At 39.3% G+C, this 24,689-nt stretch overlaps 2 protein-coding genes across 3 annotated transcripts; one reads left to right on the top strand and one right to left on the bottom strand.

The window, feature by feature from the left end:
* Nucleotides 1–2,454: 2,454 nt before the first annotated feature.
* On the bottom strand, nucleotides 2,455–15,517 carry aldh18a1 (aldehyde dehydrogenase 18 family, member A1). 2 transcript variants are annotated; one of them, XM_080873178.1, is made up of 18 exons: nucleotides 15,167–15,517; nucleotides 14,898–15,003; nucleotides 12,700–12,851; nucleotides 12,149–12,298; nucleotides 11,634–11,738; nucleotides 11,394–11,552; nucleotides 10,167–10,257; nucleotides 9,409–9,533; nucleotides 8,858–9,002; nucleotides 8,692–8,765; nucleotides 8,468–8,567; nucleotides 7,906–8,126; nucleotides 7,416–7,553; nucleotides 7,102–7,297; nucleotides 6,899–7,020; nucleotides 6,138–6,324; nucleotides 4,682–4,777; nucleotides 2,455–4,546 (listed from the first exon to the last, which is right to left on the bottom strand). In XM_080873178.1, the coding sequence occupies exons 2-18, from the start codon at nucleotides 14,992–14,994 to the stop codon at nucleotides 4,350–4,352; spliced, it is 2,355 nt and encodes a 784-aa protein (XP_080729304.1). In that variant the 5' UTR covers nucleotides 14,995–15,003; nucleotides 15,167–15,517; the 3' UTR covers nucleotides 2,455–4,349. The 2 variants fall into 2 exon arrangements, with proteins under 2 accessions (XP_080729304.1, XP_080729305.1); XM_080873179.1 differs by having other exon boundaries at nucleotides 11,400–11,552.
* Nucleotides 15,518–20,092: 4,575 nt separating this feature from the next.
* On the top strand, nucleotides 20,093–22,820 carry pnmt (phenylethanolamine N-methyltransferase). Its single transcript, XM_080873405.1, has 3 exons — nucleotides 20,093–20,344; nucleotides 20,907–21,117; nucleotides 21,522–22,820. The coding sequence occupies exons 1-3, from the start codon at nucleotides 20,170–20,172 to the stop codon at nucleotides 21,958–21,960; spliced, it is 825 nt and encodes a 274-aa protein (XP_080729531.1). The 5' UTR covers nucleotides 20,093–20,169; the 3' UTR covers nucleotides 21,961–22,820.
* Nucleotides 22,821–24,689: the final 1,869 nt, after the last annotated feature.

Below are 24,689 nucleotides of genomic sequence, written 5' to 3'. Positions count from 1 at the left end.
GACTGTCAGCTTTGCTGTTCAAGTCCAGTGATTTGCCCTTATCATATTTTTTTTATATCTGTGGACAACAATGCCCAGCAGACAACACAACATCAACAGAGTGCAACATGGGATCTGATCACCCGGGGTCTCAGGGCAAAGCCAGATAAGAGATGAGAGGAAATCTTACAGGCTGCCTAGCCTGACACATAACTGGAAGTTAATCCGAGGTCAAAAGGAACATCGACATCAGATATTTACAAAATTCAGTAAGGAAAGCATTTCAGGCATACACAGAACTACAGAAATTGCTCTGCATATAATGTTGCAGTTAAAAAAAAGGGTGCATGCTAACCCCCCCTCCCCAAAACAAACAAACCCAAAACAATCATGCAAACAAACAAAAAATAAATACTGCAAATGATCTTGCATAATATTCCGTATAGTAAATTTTACTTCACTGTCCACTTTTAACATAACTGAAAAATCTCCTTGGTAGATAAGGACAAAAGTTACAATACTTTCTCTATTTTTCTATATTTTCATCCATCCTTTTTCTTCCACTTTTCCAGTTCAGCGATATCACAGTATTTTCATTGTTGGTCATCCCAATATTTCTTCCTTTGAAAGCTTCAACCAAGTCAAAGCTTGAATTCAAAAACAAACCATACTGTGGAAACATTTCAACCAGGCATCTGTAAAATACAAGGGCAAAGTTTTATCCATCCATGCATTCTTTGCCACTTATTTGGGTTTGGGTCGTAGGGGCAGCAGTCAAACTAGAGATTTATGCTTCAGTGGGAAATCTAAACCGTAGGTATGTTATAACTGCAAACCCTCTGGGCACCCTACTGCCTGATTTAAACTCCTTGGGTGAATCTTTGCAGAATCTACGATGTAACCTACACAGTCAGGCTGACCAACCCAATCAGACCCTTTCTACAGCCTGACAGCTCCTTTGACTTCCAGTGTGACTGGGATTACTGCTACAATTGGCACCAGTTATCTTGCAGCTGCAGCTCCTGATGACACGATCACAAAACTCGATTACTGACTTGCACCTTAGCGTGTCTTGCTGCAATGTGCACTAATTGACATCTTATGCTTGATCAGTAATGGAAGGCAGTAACTCCCAATCATACCCTGAAGTCAATCAGCAAGACAACGAAATCCCCACATTAAACACTCTGACACCCCACCAAAGCTGGGTACTCTGAACTGTCATTTGGCAGGTACACAAGAAAAACAATCAGGACCAGTCCTCTGACCTGAAGGTACAGGGAAGCAACCATCTTGTCCACTGGAAAATATCTTAACGTGCTGGCACCAAATTGGGGGGATACAAGTATACTCTGCCAGTCGCATTACGCTTGGAGCAAGTCCAACTCCTCTCCACAAAACTGATTCCAGAGCCTAAATTGTGCGTTGAGCCAATATTGGATTAATATTGAATTAATATCCCTCAACCTCACGTACTGCACCAGTGAAGTAACATTGCATGCGTCACAATCCATATAGTACTGAACCCCTACAGCTCCTGTAGGTAGTGGGCCCACAGGAGGGCAGACCCATGTAGCTGCTTCAGGCTAAGGCCCAGCAACCAGACATCTCTCCCATGTTAACCCTGTCCCAGGAAGGGTAAACTGGTCCTGCAAAGGTTTATGTCAATGCAAAATGGAAATTATATTTAAAATAGCAGTTTCAGTTAGTAACCTCCCTGGTTCATAACAGAAACACTCCTCAGTGTTCCGTTACGTAGAAAACTCCTGTTACTACGTGAACTAGATGCACACACCTGCACTTCAATAGCTACTGTAACAAACAACTCTTTACACTTAAGAGATGGTAAAATACAATTCTATCAAACATTATGTATCAAAGAAGCAATACTGAATGCCCCTAGATTGTTCCTTCTCTACCTCCAGTCATTTAGATGATATTTTCAATCGCTCCACACATAAAAAGGACAAAAGAGTGAGATCCGAGTTTTGTCTCCCTCTTCATCTCTGAACCCTTTGGACTTGATGATGGGAAGCTGATTGAAGGGTAAGTAGTGCGTTTTGGAGAATGAATTCTTTAGATGATAGAAAAGAAAAAAGGAAAAAAGAAGAAACCGAGAAACCCAGAACATAAGACTGTGATTCCATTATTAGTCTCAGTTCTCCTTTTCTCCCTTTTCATTTCTGATGGCTGGATAATTAAACCTCTATAGTATTGTCTTCCATGTTACTTGCCCCACTTCCAGCAATGCGAATTCCCCTATGGGCAACTTTAAAAAGGGCCTTTTTAGACATCTGTTTTTCAGATCAGTATGACTTTTTTCCCCATTAATTTGTGTTCTTTGTGAAAGTAGAAAGACTAGTGCCAGGACAGAGATGAACATACATGTGAAAATGCTCAACATTTCATCTGCCAAAAAAAAAGAAAAAAGACAAAAGAAAGAAAAATATCCAAATATTCTTTTTCAACTTTTTATTCCACAATACTGCTATTAAATAACCCGAACTAATCCTTAAGTGTGCATTGCAAGACATCTGATAGCAGCTCAGAGGCTGGAATGTTACAAAGCTTAATTTAAAGGCAGTCGCATTCTCCCCTCCAGCTTGAAGGAGGCAGCTTGTCAATTACGATTCCCGCTCTGACAGAAGCTTTGGGCGCCAAAAGGAACAAGCAGGAAAGCAACAAAGCATGGAAAAATGAACACAACATGCAAAAATAATCAAATAAATAAAAAAATATGGGAATATATGGATGCATGTAAATTGGAGTGTATTTAAGTGTCATTATTGCAGAGAAAATCTCATTTTCTGATGTCCTAGAATTGCATATTTTTAATCCTATTAGGTAAGATTTTACGAATACATTTACAAGCTGCATGTCTGATAATGTCACGGGTCACGGGTATTTTCAAAAGACAATATATCAGAAACATACAGAAAGTTCATCCCAGAATTAAAGCGGGGGGTACAAATATTGTTTGAACAAAGAAAGCACTTACAGTACAGTCAGTGTGAACCTCGTGGGTAATGAACCGATGTAATCCACTGAGCCCTTAGTCACTGAGAGGTTACAATATTAAATGTAAATTTAAATTAAATGATCATTTTACCATAGTAATACTGTAGTGGCTAGAGAGAAGCCATTAGCAATGTGTATCCATGACCACACATAATAAAGTTGGGATAACTTCTAATGATAAACAAGTGCATTTTGTTATAAATATTTTTGGATATTTTTGATCAAACTGAAAAATCATGTTCTGTGATTGTTTAAAACACACTGCTAGAGGTTCTTTTTGATATATCAATTATAGCAATGAAGTGTTTTTTATAGGTTATTAGAGTAATGTGTAACTGCGAAGGTACTTAGAGTCCATTACTAATGTGTGCTTAGAAAGATTCTTAGTTTGCACAGTTACTGTCAGAGTAATTAAACAGGGGCTCTGGCTTCTTGGTACCAGACATATGTTAGCTAATCAGAGTCACTGCAGACAGATGCATGCTAGTTATCTGTAATCAGCATACAGCCACACTTTTCATATAGAGAGACAGGGACCATATGACCTGTCAGCTTAACCTCCTAAGACCCGAACTCTTCCACGTCATGCATTTTTAATTTCTCTTTGATATTTGGGCATATTGGGGCCCGATGAATGTAAAAACAAAGAATTACCAGATTTTTTTTTAACCTTATTTTTGTTTTTAAGAAAAATAAGAGCCACATATGAGGATATTCATTTAAAATTTTGATATAACAGTAGCAGTATAATGTCCTCGTAAGTGGATATCAGGCCCATGTAGAGCAAAATTGAGTATTTTGGTCTAAATAACCCAAAATGTGATGTCCACATATGTGGACGCCAGGTCCTAGGAGGTTAAAGTGGGAGAATAGTCAGACAACCATTATTAAAGTGAGATATTACCAGGAAATAAAGGAAAAAGAAATGACATCAAGCAAGGAATTTGAAGTTATTAAATAGATGTGTAAATAAATGAACAGTTTTAATATCGTTTTCTACCAAAATCTTTAAAAAAATAAATAAAGTAATTTAATTAAAAGATACCATTACTAAAATTAGTTTTCCCAGTGCAAATTCAAATGAGAAAATAATGACGAATCTCAATCTGTGTGAAGTATTTTTTTTTGCATGGTTTAAACACCGTTTGGGGTTTTTGCATAGTTTAATATTGGGGCTTATTGACTTACCCAACCTAAGCTGAGGTAGAATATTTTCAGACTCTTAGTCCTTAAATAGGAACCTCTTTTTAAATGTAGTAATAAAATGAACCATTGCTGTTTTGAGCAGCTATGTGCTTCAAAAGTTGAAGATCGTGAAAACAGTCAACCATCATCTTGTCAGACTCTCTGGCCTAGTTGCTGTCTCTCTGTCCAGCTAAAGGCTGCCCAGCAGGCAGGTTTTCATGCAGGTACTTCATGGTACCATGCTCCGAGAAGTCGGCTACTGTGTGTCCATCACCTCTCAGGACCCACTTGGTTGTGAGCAGGCCCTCCAGGCCTACAGGGCCTCGGGCATGTATACGAGCCGTGCTGATACCTACCTCTGCTCCTAGAGAAAAGTACAGAAAGAGTGCAAATAATGAGGACTACATGAAGAGAACATATCAGTGAAATATGAGTAAAAATATTCAGGCAGGTTTAGAGAAAACAACACAGAGGATGTCAACACAAGACCACCACATACCCAGTCCAAAGCGGTAGCCATCTGCAAAACGTGAACTAGCGTTCCAGAAAACACAGGCGCTGTCCAGCTGCTGAAGAAACTTCTCTGCTGTGTCCTCTGACAGAACAAAACATCTCATTAGTGCTATTGTGTCTGTAAACACTTTTGGGGCTTAATTTAAAGAAATGAGAATAGAAACTGCGCTAAACTGACACATTAATGCACTGAATGAGACTGAAAGCTTATATAAAACCTAAAACTATCATTTAAAGCAGGGGTGGAGAACTCCAGGGCTCAAGGTGTCCTGCAGGTTTTAAATATCACCTTGTGTCAGCACACCTGAATCAAATGATTACTTCATTGCCAGTCCGCTGGAGAACTTCAAGACATGTTGAGGAGGTAATTTAGCCATTTAAATCAGCTGTGTTGGATCTAGGACACATCTAAAACCTGCAGGACACCAGCCCTTGAGGCCTGGAGTTCCCCAATCCCTGATTTTAAGGCTTTCCTGAAAACAAAGATATGTCCCCTGACATAATCTTTGAAATTCACGTGAACCGTGCACATCCATCCAAAAATATATCTACAAGCAGGCTAATGAAGACAGCGTATTCACCATTTTTATCAATCTTCTTCTCTGATAATATCCGACTTTGATACAAACTGATTAGTCTGGAATTCACTGAGGTTCCTTCTGTAGTCACTAGATGGCAGCAACACATCCTCTACTGCACGTGAGATCATCCTCAAGGTGGAAATCTTACCAGTAAACACTTTGCTTTATTTTTTAAAAGTTAATTCTGACTGCCAGAATAAAAGCACATCATATTTTTAATATTTATATTTTCAAAGGAACGTGAACCTGAGTTTCTTTGCCTTACTGAAAAACTAAGCTCCCACCATTCAAACGATACTAAATAGTGTCCACATGTGAATAGAAAATTGTAAAATATATGAGACATCAGTTTTGTCCACATGGTAATGACCACAGCCTTAAAGTGAGAGAACACACTGGAAACTGCACAGGATAGCTTCTTTCAAGATGAGTTAAGGACACACAGCATGACGGCTCACTTCAAAGACAGAAGTGTGTCTGAGCATGTTTCAAAGTTATGAGAAGTCTTTTAAACTGTTAATCAGCTGCTCTACATTTTAAATGGGCTCCGTCCACAATCTAGAGTCACAAAGGGAGGATGTGCACTCATCCTGACAACACCTTGTCACTGCTCATTAATCGCTATGGCAGAAAGTGAGACGTAAGGTGGACTGAATCCAACAGAGAGAGAAGGAAAACTTGATGAATATTAAGACACGGAACAAAAAAAGAATGACCAAACTGACAGGTGCTACTCAGTCATGGTGAGGTAAGATGTGACAGGAATTAAAAAGCAAATTGGTAGAATGTATTTAAAAAGAGGGAGAGAGAAAGAGACTAGGCAAGAACAAAGTACTAACAGCGAGATATTGCATCACCTACCATTTTCCGTGATTATAACGTCTGTGTGAAAGCTGCCATACTTATGTATGTGCTCTACGGCCTCCTGCATGCTGTCCACCACCTCCATGCAGCACTCCAGCTCACCATACTCTGTCCGCATAGACTTTGCCTCTGAGGGGCTGAATGTCAGGTAGGAGGCAAACCGAGGGCCTGCGTGAATCTTCACCTAGTCTCATCAGACAGAAATAAATTATTTCTAACTTTAATATTGTTGGGGGAAAACTCTGTAAAAGACCCAGGAGAAATAAAGACACAATGAGACAAAGTTACTTTCTTTATCAAACGTGTACACGGGTGAGCTGCTAAGAACAACTCACACCATGCACAGTGGCTTGGTAATTTTTATAGGCACAGAGCACAGAGACAGTGAGAACAGGATAACAAATAATAAACAGATAAAATAAAACAACTCCATATATGGTGCTAGTCTCGTCAGCAGAGAGCTAGGGAAGATAAAACAATCTAAAACAATATGTCCCAGAAACAAGATGTGTTTGCTGGGAAAGTCTAAAAAGATAATTCTAAACTAATCTAACCATAGGCAAAGGGCAGACAAAAGGCATCTTTGTACATTTAAAAGAAGGTAAAGAAACATAGAATCATTTTTCCTGTAACAAATATATTATGACAAAAAACTTTTTCATTTTGTTGGATGACTAGTGATGTATCTAAAAACGAGTAACATTGAAAGTCAGCCGCAGGTTTCCTTAATTTATCAATGCGTGTATTTGGCATTTTACCCGTTCAGTGCGGAGCATGTCGATAATTTGGTCGAACATAGGGGTCCTGAGGATGTCCCGGTGAATCAGCAGAGTTTCCATAGCGTTACATGCAGCTGGATAGTCACACTTGGAGTCTCTCACTAGAAGAGGAAAGCATTAGTCAGTCGCTGGCATGTTATGACTGACAGGCATTTATATGGGGGGGAACTGTTCTAACTGACCGATTTTTATGACTTTGTCAATGCTGGCTTCTGAGTCCACATAGACGTGACAGATTCCCTCGCTGTGACCCAGCACAGGAATGCCCTTGGCCGCTCGCTGAATGTCCCGCACCAGCTGGGATGAACCTCGGGGGACGATCAAGTCTATCATCTTATCCAGTCGGCACAGATCCTCCACTTCCTCACGGGTGCTCACCTGGGAAGAAATACGGGTTTGTGAATCACATCAGATAGAAGAGTGTGCTGTAAAGTGCTATAAAGATGACACAAGGTTCTCACTGCTTTTTAATAAATATGTAGGAAATCAGTTTTACCATCTGCACAGCCTCCTTGACTCCATGCATGGAAAGAGCTTCCTGGGTGAGCTGGTGGAGGACATGGTTGGTGTTGGCTGCCTCTTTTCCTCCTTTCAGCAGGAGGGCATTGCCACTGGCTATTGCCAGTGTTGATACCTAGTTATTACAGGTGTTCCGAGAAAGTGACAAAGTACATTTATAAAAATGGAAACCAAAAAGTTAGCTAAGCATATAAAGCACAGGATGTGTTATGGTAAGTTCTGCAGAAATACAAGGTGTTATTATTTATTCATGCTAATCTCCTATTCATAGTAACTTCCCCACATATCCATTAACCTCTAACATTTTAGTTTTATCCCAGTCTAATACATGTGTGTGATGAAATACAAGGACATTAAGAGGTCAAATATCAGCCTTGTCTTGATATTGTCCCATATGTAATTTTTGTCAACAATGTTCAAGTGTTTTATATGTTTTTGTTAAGATTTAAGTTCTTCTGCAGCAATACCTGCGGCAAGCAGTCGGGTCGGGCCTCAAATATGACCAGAAGCAACCCGATGGGTACAGTAATCTGCTCCAGCTCTAAATTATGAGCCACTCTGGTCCTGCGCAGCACTCGACCTACACTGTCCTGGGCGGCCGTGGCTATCTGGCGGAGACCTACTGCCAAGCTGTTAAGTTTGGCCGGTGACAGACTGAGACGCTTCAGCATGGCTGGAGGCAAATGGCCTACAGAAAGAAGGCATAGCAGAGTTACACTTTGATAGCAGGTAGTGAGGTATAAAACTCATATGTAGAGAAAGGGAAAGTCGCCCTCTGGTGGCAACACATGAGAATGTTATCCCTTAGGTTCAATGTTGAAGTTATTGTAGCAACATACATGCAAAAGCTGCTGAAGTCTGGAAATCAGTTACATACATGGCACATGAATTTATTATCCTTATTTTTTTAAGAGAATGTGAAAGCACTAGCACTACAATACCAACATAAAACATCAAACAAAGAAAATGTCTCTGCAAGTCTAGTTTATATTTCAAAAACCAGACAGACTTGATGTGGTGTCCTGTTACCTGCACTGACAGCCAGGTCCATATCCATCTTGTTTGCAGCCAAAATCTCTTCCTTCCTTTCAGTCAGCAGATCTGCTAGATGGCAGATGATCTCACTCCTCTGACAAGTAAACAAAATAATTCAGTTTTTCTCTTTAAGTGATAAAGCACCCAAAGAGCTGTTTACATTTTTAAATGTTTATAAAAGATATTGCCCGAGTCCTTTATCTAAAAACATGTGTCACCTGGTCTGGATGCAGAGATGCAAGGGCTCTTCCAGAACGGCGCGCCATTTCTGTCTGTTCCTCCACAGATGGGCCTGAAGGAGAGTCAGGACAGAATTAAACATCAGAGCCTGCAGATGCAGTTTTACAGCAATAAAAAAAATTTATTCAGCTCAGGTAAACTCACCGGCAGGTTTAAATTCAGAGAAGAAGGTTCCTACTTTCTTGCCTTCCACAATGTCAGTGATGACATGGCCTGTTACTTTGGGGTTGGTGCCATTTGCAATAACCACTGAGGTGCCACCGTGCAAGGCCCAAAGGGCAGCTTTGACCTGCAGCCAAGCAGAGATTTAAAAAAAAAATTTGTATAAGATTTACTTAATTTTAATACTCAGTCCAATCAAACGTACAATCTTTTATCGTGTCCAATATGACATGCAAACATTATCATATTGGAAGACACCATCTGAGAGTTGGGTCATCCCAACACGTTACATGTAATAACAAGCACAATCTGACCTCTTGTTGTTCATCTTATTTTATATATCACCGCTCATACTTTAAGGATTTTTCCCCCAGTCTGTGATATCTGCCCTGAGTTTTGTTGGTCGCTTGTATTTCTCATTTAGGTTTATGTAAAAGAATTTTCTGTAGAAAACTGATGCAAAAAAAAAGAAATGTACAGGAAAAACCTGAACTTTTCCTTATTGTAATGACTTGATGGGCAACTTCACCAACCTTGGCCTCCATGCCTCCGATCCCAACTCTAGACTTTGTACCATAGGTGATGGACTGCTGGTCTCCAGGGTAGAAGATGTCAATGAGCTTGGCATCATCTGTTCCAGGGGGGCTGTTGTATAGTCCTACAATATGACCATTACGCATATGACTTATTTGTTTGAGATGAAAATAACCAGCATTTACACATCAGCCTAAATTGTTCCCACATCCATTTTATTGCTAATGTTACTAAAGCCATAAACAAAGCTGGTGAATATAGTTTAGTTAGCAACAACAAAGCAAAGGTTATATCCTCAGAAACATCCCAAACACGTAATAATACAGATATAGAAAGAAACTGCAAGATCTCTGTTGATAAGAAAGCCCTATGTGATGATTGAAAGGTACTATTTTTGCATAAGTCAACCTCTTTAAAAGGAAAATCCTGGATAGTACCCTTTTATTGTGCATAATCATATGATAATTTACTATGATCACTCTTCTCTGCTGAAGTTTTGTTTTATTTAATATTCTAAAAGCCATCCAGATGATGCTGAATGACTGCAGCCGTGATTCTGTGTGTGCATGGACGCCATGTGTCAGCTCCATCAGCATTAGTTTCAAGCACGAAGGCAGAAGGTGTGTGTTTGTCTTTCTCATATGGCTCTCCATTGACCCTGAGAGGGATGTTTTTTCCCCCCGTCAGCAAAGTGACCAGACAGATGGTGTTGTTACCTAACAGCTGACCCAGAGTGTTGTTGCAGTGACACACATACCCTCCACATCAGAGAGTGCGATGAGCAGGTCAGCCTTCATCTCTACAGCTAGCCGTGCTGCCAGGCTGTCGTTGTCCTTAATGCTGATCACCTGCAGAAACAGAAAATTGCTCATGTAAGCTCCTGAAGGCAGAAAAGCGGCAGCAGAGAGTAACCCATGAGCTTATTTTTTAAAGACAGAACTAAGCAGATAAACTGAAACACAAATATGTTAATACATATGACTCTGCAACACTGTTGGCAGCAACATCTGGAAAATGTTAAACAGAGCTGATCAACTCAGAGATAAGCTTGTGAAGAGCTTTTTGATGCTTGAGGTTTGGCCTTTTTTGTTGTTTTTTTCCCCATCAGATGTGACTGCATTTGGACAGAACTGTGAAGTTAACACTGACTCCTTTCAGGACAACCTAAAGTTAAACGATACAAAAGTAGGTGTGGCCACTCTAATAGCTGATTTAGACATTGGAGATGAATCTTTGTAGAGATTTTGGAAATCTCCCACCAGAAAATTAGTGTCCTTACATTGATGCTAAGATTATTATTCCTTACACTGAGGTAATGATTGTTATTTTCTCACTGATAAATTCAAAAACTGCAGCGAAAATGTAACGAAAAAAAGCACAGGCCAAACATTGTGATTACTAGGGAGGTGCACGCCAGGTTACAATGTAAGATTTGTAGTTGTGACATACATACAGTGTAGATTTCTCACCACGGCATAAATTTTAGCAGATAAATTACATAAAATAGGTAGTTATTTTTATTAAAATATCAATTTTGCTAGAAAGTTTTTTTTCCCGAAAACAACTGTTTTCTGTTAATTAAAGAAAACCTAAAGTTATACCACTGACTTATAAGTAGTAGTCTTCTAGCTGCCTAAGTCAATAATTAGTAATATTAATAATACAAATACAACGCAGTAGAAAGTGAAGCTAAATAATCTGATAAAAAGAGGTAAGTTATCCTCACAGGATGCCCGGTGATCACATGCACTGCTGTCTATCCCCTCCCTGCATACACATGCCTTTATGGTTGATTGCAGAGCTGACAAGGTAAGGTGGGGGTGGCAGAGGTGTTTCAGCGTGCGTGCGTGTGTGTAAGATAGAAAATGTTGTAGTTAATGAATAGTGGATGTTAAAAAAATAAAAATAAATCATAAACACCGTCTGCCACCCCTGCTGCCACCATCACTACAACCAGCGGTGCCCCCATGCTGCCTGTACCCACATTTACCCCCTGCAGGTCGCTGTTGGGCTCCGGAGGGGGCACCACAGCATCATTGGTGTTGATGATTGGCACGATGTTCATGTGCAGCAGCTCCCGCAGTGTGCTGTTCAGGTTCTGCCTCTTTTGGTCATCGTGGAAATCCAGATTTGTCACCAGGACCTGACGGCACAAAATCAGAAAATGTAGTGAGGGGAAAATTTAAGCAGTAGTAATTAATTAAGCAAGAATTTTGCAAAGCACCTGTGCTGTACAAGTGCTGTACTGGGTGAACATGGCTTCATACAGGGCCATCAGACCGCTCTGTCCAGCTGCAGCACAGGCTCGGGCCTCCAGCACCGGCAAAGACTGAAACACAAACAAACACAAAGACAAATTACACCACACCGACCAAGTGCAATTTATAAGCTAGACAGAAAAGTGTGACCTACACACTCTATACACAAAGAAGAATAAATGTAAGCTAGTGCAACATATGATAGTATTTGCACTGAAGTGCACGTGTTTGTTCAAGTGAACTGTCTGATAAAGCACCATAGCATAAACAAAGTTTTAATTAACTGTAAACAATGAGCTTCAAAATAATAGAAATTATTGTGGGATTATATTGGGATGATATTTCATTGTATTTTCACACTGAAGAAAATCTAAAGCATTTGGTGAAGATTTGACTTACCTTGTCAGCAAAGTGGCAAAGTTTTCAGCTAACATCAGCATCTTTATTTTCTGAGATACCCTAAGTTCCCATCTTTTCTCACCATGTCATTGAGTTGACTGTGTCCAGAGTGGAGCGCCTGCCGAACACTCTGGGACAGCAGGATCTCATGTCTCAGTCTTTGCTTGCCGAAGGCCACAGCTCCACTGGTGACAATCATCATCTCCCTGCCTTGATTCTGCAACATAGCCACCTGCGCAACAACGGACCCATTTAGTTTCACTGCTGGGGCTATTTTCTTCCTCTTCAGGCTCACTAATGATTTTGATTTAAAGCTCAGTTTTAACCAATTATGAACCCATACATTCTGTAACTTGGTGATAAATGTCCATTTTGTACTATCTGTAGCAAGTACTACAGTACATGTGTCTACAGAGAGATAGAAAATGAGTTGAATCAAAGGAAAAAGGGACATTAAAACATCATCAGTAGATGGGAAACATCATGAAAACCCACAGATTGGTTTCCACGTCACTGAATTTTAAAACAGTTAGGTCAAAGCTTGTGTTACCTGATTTTTACCCCCGTGTCAAGAATTTTCTACACAATAATCTGTAAAATGTATAGAGTGCATCATTTTATTTGTTTTTTCACCTGCTCCACAATCGAGGCCAGCCTCCCAAGAGCCAAGCCACACTCATCTCCACGTGTAACGACGGCACTGCCGAGCTTAACTACGATCCTCTTGGCCTGACGCAGCTCACTGCGGTGTGCGAAGGAGCTGCTATGAGCCCTGCCCTGGCCACCTGGAAGATATTTTTCTGCTTATTAATCACACTTAACTTTTCAGTACTGTGCTTAATAAGAGCCAGCTGCTAACATAATGTTCATGATGCTGCCCACTAGACTAAATACTAAGATGATCTCATAATGCCTGATTACATTCACTCAGCATTCACTTTGCGAGGTACAGCTAGCAAAATGCAGTTACCTAATCAGCCAGTCACATGGCAGCAACTAAATGCATTTAGGCATGTAGACATGGTCATGATGACCTGCTGGAGTTTAAAGTGAATATTAGGTGATTTAAGTGGCTTTCAATGTTGCATAGTTGTTGGCGATGGATGAGCTGGTTTGGGTATTTCAAAAACTGCTGATCTAGTTGACAGAGAATGGTCAGAAAAAGAGAAAATATCCGGTGAGTGGCGAGTTCCCTGGGAAAAAAAATCCCCTGTTAATGTCAGAGATCAGAGCAGAATATCCAGACAGTTTTGAGCTGAAAGGAAGGCAACAGTAATACAAATAAATATTTGTCACAACCAAGGCATGCAGAAGGGCATCATGAATGTGGAGCGGACAAATCTGCAGCAATTGCATGATGCTATCTATGCCACAAAGAATTAAGGCAGATCTGAAGGTAAGGAGTCCAACTCAGTACAAGCACGGTGTAACAAATATGTGGCAAGTGAGTGTACATCTCTTTACTTATTGTAGTTTAAAAATGTCTCCCTTCCACATTTGCTGATGTAACACTATCTGGGTAAATATTTTTCCTTTAACTGACCACTTCAAACAACCATTTTTTTTTTTTTTTGCTGGGTTTCCGTTTCATTGATTACATGAATGAAGCAAACAGTGTGAGGCCCTTCCACACATCCATTTGCAACCTGGGAAACAGATAATCACAGCCTGCAAACTGCCACATCAGCAGGACACTCAGAGAAAGCCTGTGCTGACATTACACATCTCTGTGGACAGAGAGAGCGCACCAAAAAAAAAAAAAAGAAAGAAAAAGGAGGGGGAAAAAAACAAGGAGAAAGAGAGCAGTCGGTGACATCTTTTACAGAGTAGAGCAGGTCAGAAACTGCCCTGACCTACAAAATCAAATCGTTTAATGTTTGAGCATGTGACCAATTCACTATAAAAACGTTTTAGCTTGCTAAGATCACTTTAATTATCATTTCATTTGTGATTATTTGTTTAATTCTGGATCAATCGCTGGTCTATATGTGTGATGATTAACCGAAACAACAGTCACAATATATAGTTATTGTCTTTAAAATGTCTGTTTTCATAACCAATTCTTAGACAGTCCTCTGGGAAAAAAGATTTGCATGAAGAATTATTATTTTGAAGTGATTTACCACATATCAAAAAGTTTCTGTCCTGGGATTAATAAAGCAATTGACATATTACATTTATTTGCTGGTGTTCGACTGCCAAAAAGAGATTTTTAATGTTTCTGTGTGTTTTCTATGTGTAACAGCTTTGCTTATATTGGTAAACAGACAGTCAACAGGTTTTACAGAGGGGTTATAAATAAAACGAGGAAAACTATTTGTTATACAAGTTTTTTTTCCATGACTCTGTGTTATTGTACCTACATTATAATCAATACAGTCCTTTTTGGTCACTTAAAATATCTTTATAGCACTGTGATGGTATATCTGATGTCATTTGCCCTGTTTTCATGGATGGATTTCCATTGAAAAAATACATTTTATATGTCAATTTACACATTTTACCCTCCAAAAATAAAGGATATATAAAAGTGACTTTGCCAAAAACCATTTGAGGCTTCTATATTGAGACAAAAATGTTCTTTCTGGCTCAAAATGCTTTTCATCATTCATTAGAGATAAATATGTTTCACATATGTTTGACAGATTACAGGCCATCAAGACACAAGTTTAAATTTGTTTTGGTTTTTTTGGGGGGCAAATACCAGAAATAACTTTTTTGATACAGCCCAGACTGCCACAATATTATCTTAACACATAGAATAATCTATTCCTTTAACTGTCCCACAAGGGGAAATTTGGTTAAGGCACATAAAGCACTGGATTACTTGCCTTGTGTCGGTTTTCTGGAGAGCAGCTGGCTTAAGTGTCTTGGTGAATCCGGGGGGATCTTTGAACACAGGGTGAGCCTCAGCAGCAGCATGGTCATTTTTATGGTCTTTAGAGACAGAAACACCAGTAGGACAAATACATCAACTTTTTCCATCCACCTAAGACGTCTTCTTGCATAGCAACATGAAACCTGATTGCTTGCATCCACGTGCACAGTCAAAATATAAATAAACCTCCTGCTCCATGCATATTAAGATGTTTCTTCTTACTTAACCTCCTGAAGTCCCGGTATATGTTGCCCTGCGTGCTAACCAGCCCCTGTCTTCTGTTAATTCTTGTTCACCTTCTTCTTCTTTAAGCTTTGATTCCTTCATTTATCACAGCAGTGCTCTGAACACAGACGGACACGGCTCCTCCCCTAAGTGATGAAACTTTTGCTGCAGCTTACAGCAAAGAGAATGAACACGGAGCGTTTCGCTTCGTTTAAAAAATATTCGTTAAAGATATTATACTGATAACTACAATAAACTAATAACTCTCACTCTGTAGTCTGATATTTAAAAATAAAAACCGACGCCTTGTACATTGGCTGTGAAGTGGTAGGAGATGACGTCAGGCCGGCCGGCGAAATGCGGAAGAAGAACGGAAGACGGTAATTTTTTTCACTTTTCAAAATAAACCCCTGCCACCCGACAGTCATGCTGTCGTACAATGCTGTTAGTCACTACTGTAATACTGACAGTGCTCTACTCCAGTGACATTGGTGGAGGAGCACCAGAGGTAAGGGGTGATGAATAGGTAAGAGTTTCTAGTAAAACAAAAGATAGATCATCAAAAATAAATTGTGTTGTTTAATAAAAATCCTGACTTGTGTGTTGATGGTGACTTAAGGAATCTATATATTCTAAATGCTTTTCCAACCCATAACCTCACATTAGGACTTGTAATGATACAGAGGGCCACCGCAGTTTGAAACGAAAATATTTTTCATTAAATGCGTCCTGTATTATTCTCATTTAGTCAATTTAAAAGTAACTGGAAGTGGTGGATGCTGAAATCATGTCCTGCACTTCTATAATTACCTTGTCACCTATATTTCAGTTACTCCATATAGTTAAAAAAATATCAAAACATGAATTTATTTTGCTTTTGTATTTTTGTAATTACACTATTGTGCTTCAACAAAATAGAGTAACCCAGAGGAGACTTGACTCACACTGTTGAACCCCCACTGCCCCTGGGACTATAGATAACTAAATTGACTCCTGTTGTTCTGGCTAAGTGTGTATTATTCCATTATACCTGACCTGTTCTTTTCTCTGTTGTCTGTTTTATCCCTTTTATCTGTTCTTCCATGTTCCTCCTCTCCTTTGCTCTATTATCTGTCTATCTGACTCAGGGGAAGGAACTGACCCTTACCGTACTCCTGCCTGCACTAATCCACAAACATGTCTGTGCGAGTGGGTGGTGCAACATTTTAATTCTGTTTATTTTTGGCTCTTTTTAACTCTTTTTTAACTATTTTTGTGTTCTCCACAACGATTTCATGGAATTATTAGGACATACACATTCACGTCGCCCTCTTGATAACTACTAGGGTATATCAACCTCAGGTGTACTTTGTCTTCAGTTCTTGTTAGAAGTGTTAGCATCGTGAAATATTTAATAGTTTTGAGCAGACTGCACATTATACCTGCATAACATCAACGTGTTTTTATTTGAACTGTGAGCAGTGTACCGATATTCACATTTACCTCTAAACATTGAGTATAGCCCGAGTAAAAGTGCACACTGATATGGTTGAATCTTGTCATGTTCAGAATACAAAGCAATAAGACCCTCTCCTCCAAAACTTATACAGACATATACAGTGGTGTTAGGGAATAAACACTGGTCAAAAAAAAATTAAAGAACACATTTTAATCAGTGATCAGTGTAGCATCAACTTTATGTTTCCGTCTGTCTGACCCCAACAGGTTGCACCTCAGACCATCCAGGAGTGTCAGACATGCAAATAAACATCTAGACGACAAACAAACTGTAAACCATTTTTGATTGCTGCTGAAACTTTGGCATAAAAAAAGCCTGGTACATCTTTTTTTTTCACTTTGGTTTTCAAGCTATCTTTTAACTTAGCCACTGTAGGATGATCATTTTCATTTCCTTAAAATGTCTTAACACATTACCCAGTCATACCAGTACATACAGGGAGTGCAGAATTATTAGGCAAATGAGTATTTTGTCCACATCATCCTCTTCATGCAAGTTGTCTTACTCCAAGCTGTATAGGCTCGAAAGCCTACTACCAATTAAGCATATCAGGTGATGTGCATCTCTGTAATGAGAAGGGGTGTGGTCTAATGACATCAACACCCTATATCAGGTGTGCATAATTATTAGGCAACGTTCTTTCCTTTGGCAAAATGGGTCAAAAGAAGGACTTGACAGGCTCAGAAAAGTCAAAAATAGTGAGATATCTTGCAGAGGGATGCAGCAGTCTCAAAATTGCAAAGCTTCTGAAGCGTGATCATCGAACAATCAAGCGTTTCATTCAAAATAGTCAACAGGGTCGCAAGAAGCGTGTGGAAAAACCAAGGTGCAAAATAACTGCCCATGAACTGAGAAAAGTCAAGCGTGCAGCTGCCAAGATGCCACTTGCCACCAGTTTGGCCATATTTCAGAGCTGCAACATCACTGGAGTGCCCAAAAGCACAAGGTGTGCAATACTCAGAGACATGGCCAAGGTAAGAAAGGCTGAAAGACGACCACCACTGAACAAGACACACAAGCTGAAACGTCAAGACTGGACCAAGAAATATCTCAAGACTGATTTTTCTAAGGTTTTATGGACTGATGAAATGAGAGTGAGTCTTGATGGGCCAGATGGATGGGCCCGTGGCCGGATTGGTAAAGGGCAGAGAGCTCCAGTCCGACTCAGACGCCAGCAAGGTGGAGGTGGAGTACTGGTTTGGGCTGGTATCATCAAAGATGAGCTTGTGGGGCCTTTTCGGGTTGAGGATGGAGTCGAGCTCAACTCCCAGTCCTACTGCCAGTTTCTGGAAGACACCTTCTTCAAGCAGTGGTACAGGAAGAAGTCTGCATCCTTCAAGAAAAACAGGATTTTCATGCAGGACAATGCTCCATCACACACGTCCAAGTACTCCACAGCGTGGCTGGCAAGAAAGGGTATAAAAGAAGAAAAACTAATGACATGGCCACCTTGTTCACCTGATCTGAACCCCATTGAGAACCTGTGGTCCATCATCAAATGTGAGATTTACAAGGAGGGAAAACAGTACACCTCTCTGAACAGTGTCTGGGAGGCTGTGGTTGCTGCTGCACGCAATGTTGATGGTGAACAGATCAAAACACTGACAGAATCCATGGATGGCAGGCTTTTGAGTGTCCTTGCAAAGAAAGGTGGCTATATTGGTCACTGATTTGTTTTTGTTTTGTTTTTGAATGTCAGAAATGTATATTTGTGAATGTGGAGATGTTATATTGGTGTCACTGGTAAAAATAAATAATTGAAATGGGTATATATTTGTTTTTTGTTAAGTTTCCTAATAATTATGCACAGTAATAGTCACCTGCACACACAGATATCTCCCTAAAATAGCTAAAACTAAAAACAAACTAAAAACTACTTCCAAAAACATTTAGCTTTGGTATTAATGAGTTTTCTGGGTTCATTGAGAACATGGTTGTTGTTCAATAATAAAATTATTCCTCAAAAATACAACTTGCCTAATAATTCTGCACTCCCTGTACATATCCAGCAGGATTTTCTCTCCCATTGATATCTGTTTTCAGAGTATTTGTTTATTTTTTTAAGTAGTAGAAACTTAGTTACAGAATGTTTAATGTGCATTTTATATATTATTATGTCTGATAACTTTAGTGGAAACATATTTTTATATTTCCAGTCCCGGTGGTTTTTATATTGTTGTGGATTGTGTGTGATTTAGCAGCCCTGATGCATCTGATACCTTTGCATTGTTTTTTCTGGTTGGTACTGGAATTTCACCTGGATTTTATACATTGTGATTGTTGTTTGTCTTAAACAATGCTGATCACAGATAAATGTTGAATGCATCTGTCTTTGTCGTTTTCTTTTCAGACAGTATCAGTATTTTCTTTCTTTTCTCAGTCATAATTAACCATTTACATATTCTAATGAATTTAAATTTAAAGGATTAAATTGCAAAGTATTTATTAAATAAATCTTTCATTACACTGCTGATTAATACCCACAAACCTAATTAGCTTTATTAAAATGGGGCTCTTACATGTGTTAGACTCAACCTAACGATAATAGCAGAGCTTCACAACTATTTACATATTTTGAACTAATAACAATCCAAATTGTCTCAATGTGTGTTACAGTCTCCAGAGTGTGAAATGTCTGTGGACACTCAGGGGACAGAGGAATGCTTTGAGGTGAGCAAGAGAAAGATTTTCTGTTTGAGTGTATATATAAAAATATTTCAAGAGCATTGTAATTATATTTATATTATATATATATTATATTGTAATTATAGTTTTTAAAGCTTTATTTTAAAAACCGTAAGATTGTTTGTCTTGCTAAGATTGTTAGCAAGACAACAATCTTTGCATTCTCCTTTTTTTGTGAGTGTCAGTGAAAGACTTTACAAGTTTCAAACTTCTTTTTAAATCTTTGACTTCCTATGTGAGGCATACGTAAAGAGGCAGTCTTCCCCGCCTTTACTTTGCAACCACTTGATATTTCTTATCTCTGCAGCTCAGTACAAAAATCACAAAGCGAAATGGCCAACGAAGACAGAGACAAACTTGTTTGTCTTTGAGACAGACCTGTTTGTATTTTCGAAAGGGGTTGCCTAAGAACAAACCTGCTCAGTGCCATTTAACTCCAAAAGGCCCTTTGGAATGATTGTGTAGATATGAGAGGCTTTTGAAAGGTGGGTGAAGGAGCTAAAAGCCATATGAGGAGTCCATTATTGGGTCTAGTGTTGGAGGAAGCCCCCTGATCTGATGGTATCAGTGCCTTAGGGCAGGGAAAGTGAACAGAACAAATGCTATCAGGCAGCATCGACTAAAAAAAGAGGCTCTCTATCTCTGTCCATGAAACTCAGAGTAGCCCAAAGCAAAAGCACACGCATAATACCACAGATACACCCACACAGAGACACACAGACACAAGTATATAATTCAGCTCAAGGGGTCTCAGCAGCTTACCTGAAGACTGACCAGCCAAAACAGACGTGCAAGGTATCGCAGCAGAGAAAGCAGGATGATGGAAGAAAAAGGAAGAGAGAATGGAGTGGCAGCCATGAAAGCCTGCTACCGGAGATTTGATCCTGCTGCGTATCTACAGTACAACTACACTCCACCACGGGCTGACTTCACAAGAAAAGACAGTATTGTGCCGTGGAAACTGGCATGCCTGCACAGAGCTTTTACTGAAGGTAAGGAGGTTCTGGCGTATTTTGTTTCTGAAATGCAATAAAAATTTGCTTCATCACTCATTTGCTTCTTCATCTCCCCATTTTTCCTTCTCCTAAGATAAGATAAGATAACTCTTTATTGTCATTGCACAGTCATACATAGTACAGTAGTACAATGAAATTGGAAAACTGTCCTACGTCGGCACTACATATAACACAACACGACACGATATGACAGATCACAACGCAACAAACAACACAACACAGTATATTAAGAAGAATAAGTGTATGTGTATTGCACACTGTTATTATTGCACATTAATCCTAGTTTGTAGCAGAAAACAAATAGAGCCTTGGGTGGGTCCAAGCACTGCTGAAGAGCTTGTCCCTAATAAAAATAATAATTTTTAAAAAGGCAACTAAACCTCTTTTTCTTTTCCTATAAGGTTACTTAATGAATGATCACTTTTATTTTACTGAGTGATTCAGTGTCAGGATCTTTACATCTAATAAGATAATGTTTTAACCAAGAAAACTTTCCTTCATGATCTCACTTTGCTCTTTTTTTCTCCCCTCTTCCCAGGTGATATGAGTGGTGAGCTCCTCGTGGACATAGGTTCAGGTCCCACCTTGTACCAGGTGATGAGTGGCTGTGAGGTTTTTAGTAAAGTGCTCCTGACAGACTTCCTGGAGGTGAACCGGCAGGAGCTGAGGCGCTGGCTGCAGGATGAGGGACAATGCAGTCTTGACTGGACACCATACCTACAGCACGTCTGCAAACTGGAGGGACGATGGTATGGAAAAGATCACTTTGAACTATAGCTAAAGACTTGGTACAGCTTAAAATGATGGTTACTAAGATTCAGTGAACGTTAGATACCTGGTATTTTGTATGGCTAACCAAAGACAGAGAGAAAGAAAAACAAGATCACATATTTTCCTCTTTCTTGTTGATTTTCTTGAAGCAACACTCTTTTCTTGCACAGTCCTCAGAATGAAGTTGCCTTCTGTGTCATAACAATTTATTTTGGGTTCTATCATGGAGCGTTCTTCTTAATAATAAGACAAGAAAAAAGTGTCTAAGTTAGAATAAAATACTTGCCAGTTTAATGATAATGATAAAAAATCATGCACTGATTAGAATATGGTGCCAGTCTGAAAGAGCTGTTTTATACAGTTTGATGATTCACTCAAACAGGCCCTCAGCGTGGACTGAGAAAGCTGCAAAGTTACGTCAGGTCGTCGCGGACATCCTCCCCATTGACGTGCACTGCTCTCAGCCCCTGGCTCCTGACGCCCTTCCTTTGGCAGGGGCCGACTGTCTGGTGTCCTGCTTCTGCCTGGAGAGTGTCAGCCCTGACCTCGCTGCCTTCACCAGGGCCCTTGGCCACATCGGGAAGCTCCTGCGCCCTGGTGGTCACCTCATGCTCATCGGAGCCCTCGGGGAGAGTTATTATTTTGCGGGGCCTGGGGTGAGGATCCCAGTGGTCCCGCTGAATGAGGCCCAGGTCTGTACTAGTTTGAAGGAGAGTGGATACACTCTGATCCGACTGGAGGTTTACACACTGACTCAGGATATGAGGGTGGGGGTTGATGATGTGACTGGAGTGTTTTTTGTAAAGGCAAAGAAGGATTAACAAGGGAGAAAGTAAACAAGTGAGAGAAAAGCAAAGAAGGCAGATAAAAAAAATCTCAAAGAAGAAATTAAATAAGTCACTATTCAGACGGAAATAATATAGATTAAGCCTGGGTAAATGTTTAGCAGTTATTTAGAAAGTGGATTGCTGATAATGCTGAGAATAAAATGCACACATATTTCTGTTTTGAGTTAGAGCCTGTGCTTTAGTCATTTTAAGGTATTCCAGTTTCCACACGAATGACATGTTTCACTTTATTCCACCACATTTTGTCGCATTTTCATCATGTTACTCTGGACCTCCGTCTGTCTTTCTAAGAGGGAAAGTAAATGAGAGACTATTTTGCTGCAGAAGCACTTATTGGTTTAGTAAAGGCAGCCACCTCCTGCAGTTTCTACAGCATCAAGAATGTAAACATTAGTCCTACAGTAGGCATATCACATAAAATCCCCACAGGAATTACCCAGCCGTATGTAAACAGCATGTGCTTATCTTCGTTCAGCTGCTAATTATTCAAAAGGTTGAGATGATTTTTGATTGTATGAATAAAAATGCAATGCTTATTTATTTTTCTTGGTACTATGTGCTATTTTAGGGAATCATTTTATATTGCCATCTAGAAACGTCTTTGTGTAATTAGAAGGATTGAACACAAGGTGTCGCTACTTGATCATCTTGAGTTGCTCCTCAAATCTCATCACAGGCCTTAACACATCTCTTTAGTAAAGAGATATCATTGTTGTTGTTGTTATTATTATTATTATTATTATTATTATTATTATTATTGCTGCAAAACGGTTACTAATTGTACTCTAAATTAATTACAATGTGTAAAGACACTATTAATAGCTTATTTTGTGTTCCCCTAACATTAAAAAAAGCTTAACAAAACTAACTTGTTGCCTTGGGTAATACGTATTACACTCACATGTTCATTTTGCCTTGAGAACTGTTTTAATTTGTCATAGTAAAGATTCAACAGGATGCTGGAAACATTCTTCAGAGATGTGCACAGGACCTAACACAGAACTCTGGGCCCTATACACCACATTAAATAATAATCTAGGATATGCACAGTTTGACAGTTTGAAATCTCCATCTTCAACCCTTGTTTCTCAGCAAATTCTGTTGTTTGCGTCACACTGTCACTATCAGCAACAAAATAAGTGTCCAAACTTATTTGTGTTTATGAAACACTAAATTAGAGGTACCTTAGTTGAGAGCAACTAATAATAGTAATTAATTTTATGAAAATACACTTAAAAGTCAAAAAATCTGGGCCCCGGCCTTAAGTTTGATACCCTTGTTTTAAATGTTATCACAACACAAATGTTAGTGATGCCATATACATGTAGTAGCAGTAACATTTATAATCCAGAAATTCAATTTGCCCCTTTGGGCAGCTTTCAGATAAACAGAACCACAACAATAAAGATGTCACAGTTACAAACATCACAGATATTAACAAGATGGGCCTGAAACATCACCCAGAATCAAAGCACAGCTATGTGCAAATGACACTCTCGACGTTACACCTGGATTTATTCAACAATTACACTGCAAAGCATAAAAAACTTCTGGCACAAGAAGTTTGCAGAGGTGGAACCCCATACATTTGTCCTGATGGTAGGAAGTTATACTCACTATAAAAAAGGTGCGTCACTGAGGATGTCTCTCCACTTTTATACCTCTTAGGACTATAGAGTGAAAAATGCTAGACAATAAAGCAGAAATTAGAATTACTCTCCACCACTGAATAATAAAGACAAACCAGAATGTGTTAAAAGTCAAAAGCATATAAATCAAAAAGGGACAAATATGCACATTTTGGTACATTTATCCACTTTTGAAATATTATGCAGGGATCTGCTGCGCTGTAATGCTGCCCCATGGTTTTTAATTAGAACTATTTGAAGTTTAATAAATGATACCGTGGCGATTAGAAGATATAACTGACTACCTACAACCTTTTCTTTTCTTTTCATTCATAAGAAGTGTCATTTTAGTATTTTAAAATGCTGTTTTATCAGCATGAAACGCGGTGGCTTCCTTAAAATAACTCACAGTTAAGAACTGGCGGTCCAACATACAGTAAAGCGTAGTGCTAAGCTTTTGGTTGAGACTGCACTCGATATAGATGAGAACACAAGCTCCCACTGCTTCACTTTTTGGCTGTTCCTGGAATTAAGGACCTTGAGTTTCCTGGAGTTAAGTTGTTTTTAACAACTGCTAATAGCCAAACCATTCTTAACCCATTAGTTATGGTCTGGTCACATCTGTTTTGAAAGAGCTGGCTTCCTTCAGCTTGTTTGTAAGTGATGAACGTTTGAGGAATCAAAGTTCATTCACCCAACTAATTTATTCAGGCAATTTAATTGTAGCACATATTTATTAGGGGCAAAAAATTGCAAGAAAAAGCTTTTCATTCTGGGTTTACACACTCTCTTCTACTACTGGGGCTCTATGTAGTCGGTACCACTTTTCCTCCCACATCTGGTGACTGTCGAGATTATTTTAGTACAGGAAACTCATTGTCATGCCAACAAACCAGGCTTGGAATATTTGAGCTTTGTGACATGACACGTTATCCTACTGAAAGGAGCCAGATGATGGGTACACTGTGGGTACACAGAAAAGGATGGATATAGTCAAAAACATTATTGAGGCTCTGGCTTTAAACAAGGATTCATTGATACTAAAGTGGCCTGAAGTGTGGCAAGAAATATTAC

Source organism: Rhamphochromis sp. 'chilingali' (genome assembly GCF_963969265.1).
Source record: "Rhamphochromis sp. 'chilingali' genome assembly, chromosome: 22".
NCBI classification, from domain to species: Eukaryota; Metazoa; Chordata; class Actinopteri; order Cichliformes; family Cichlidae; genus Rhamphochromis; species Rhamphochromis sp. 'chilingali'.
This window is presented reverse-complemented; position numbering and strand designations above follow the sequence as displayed.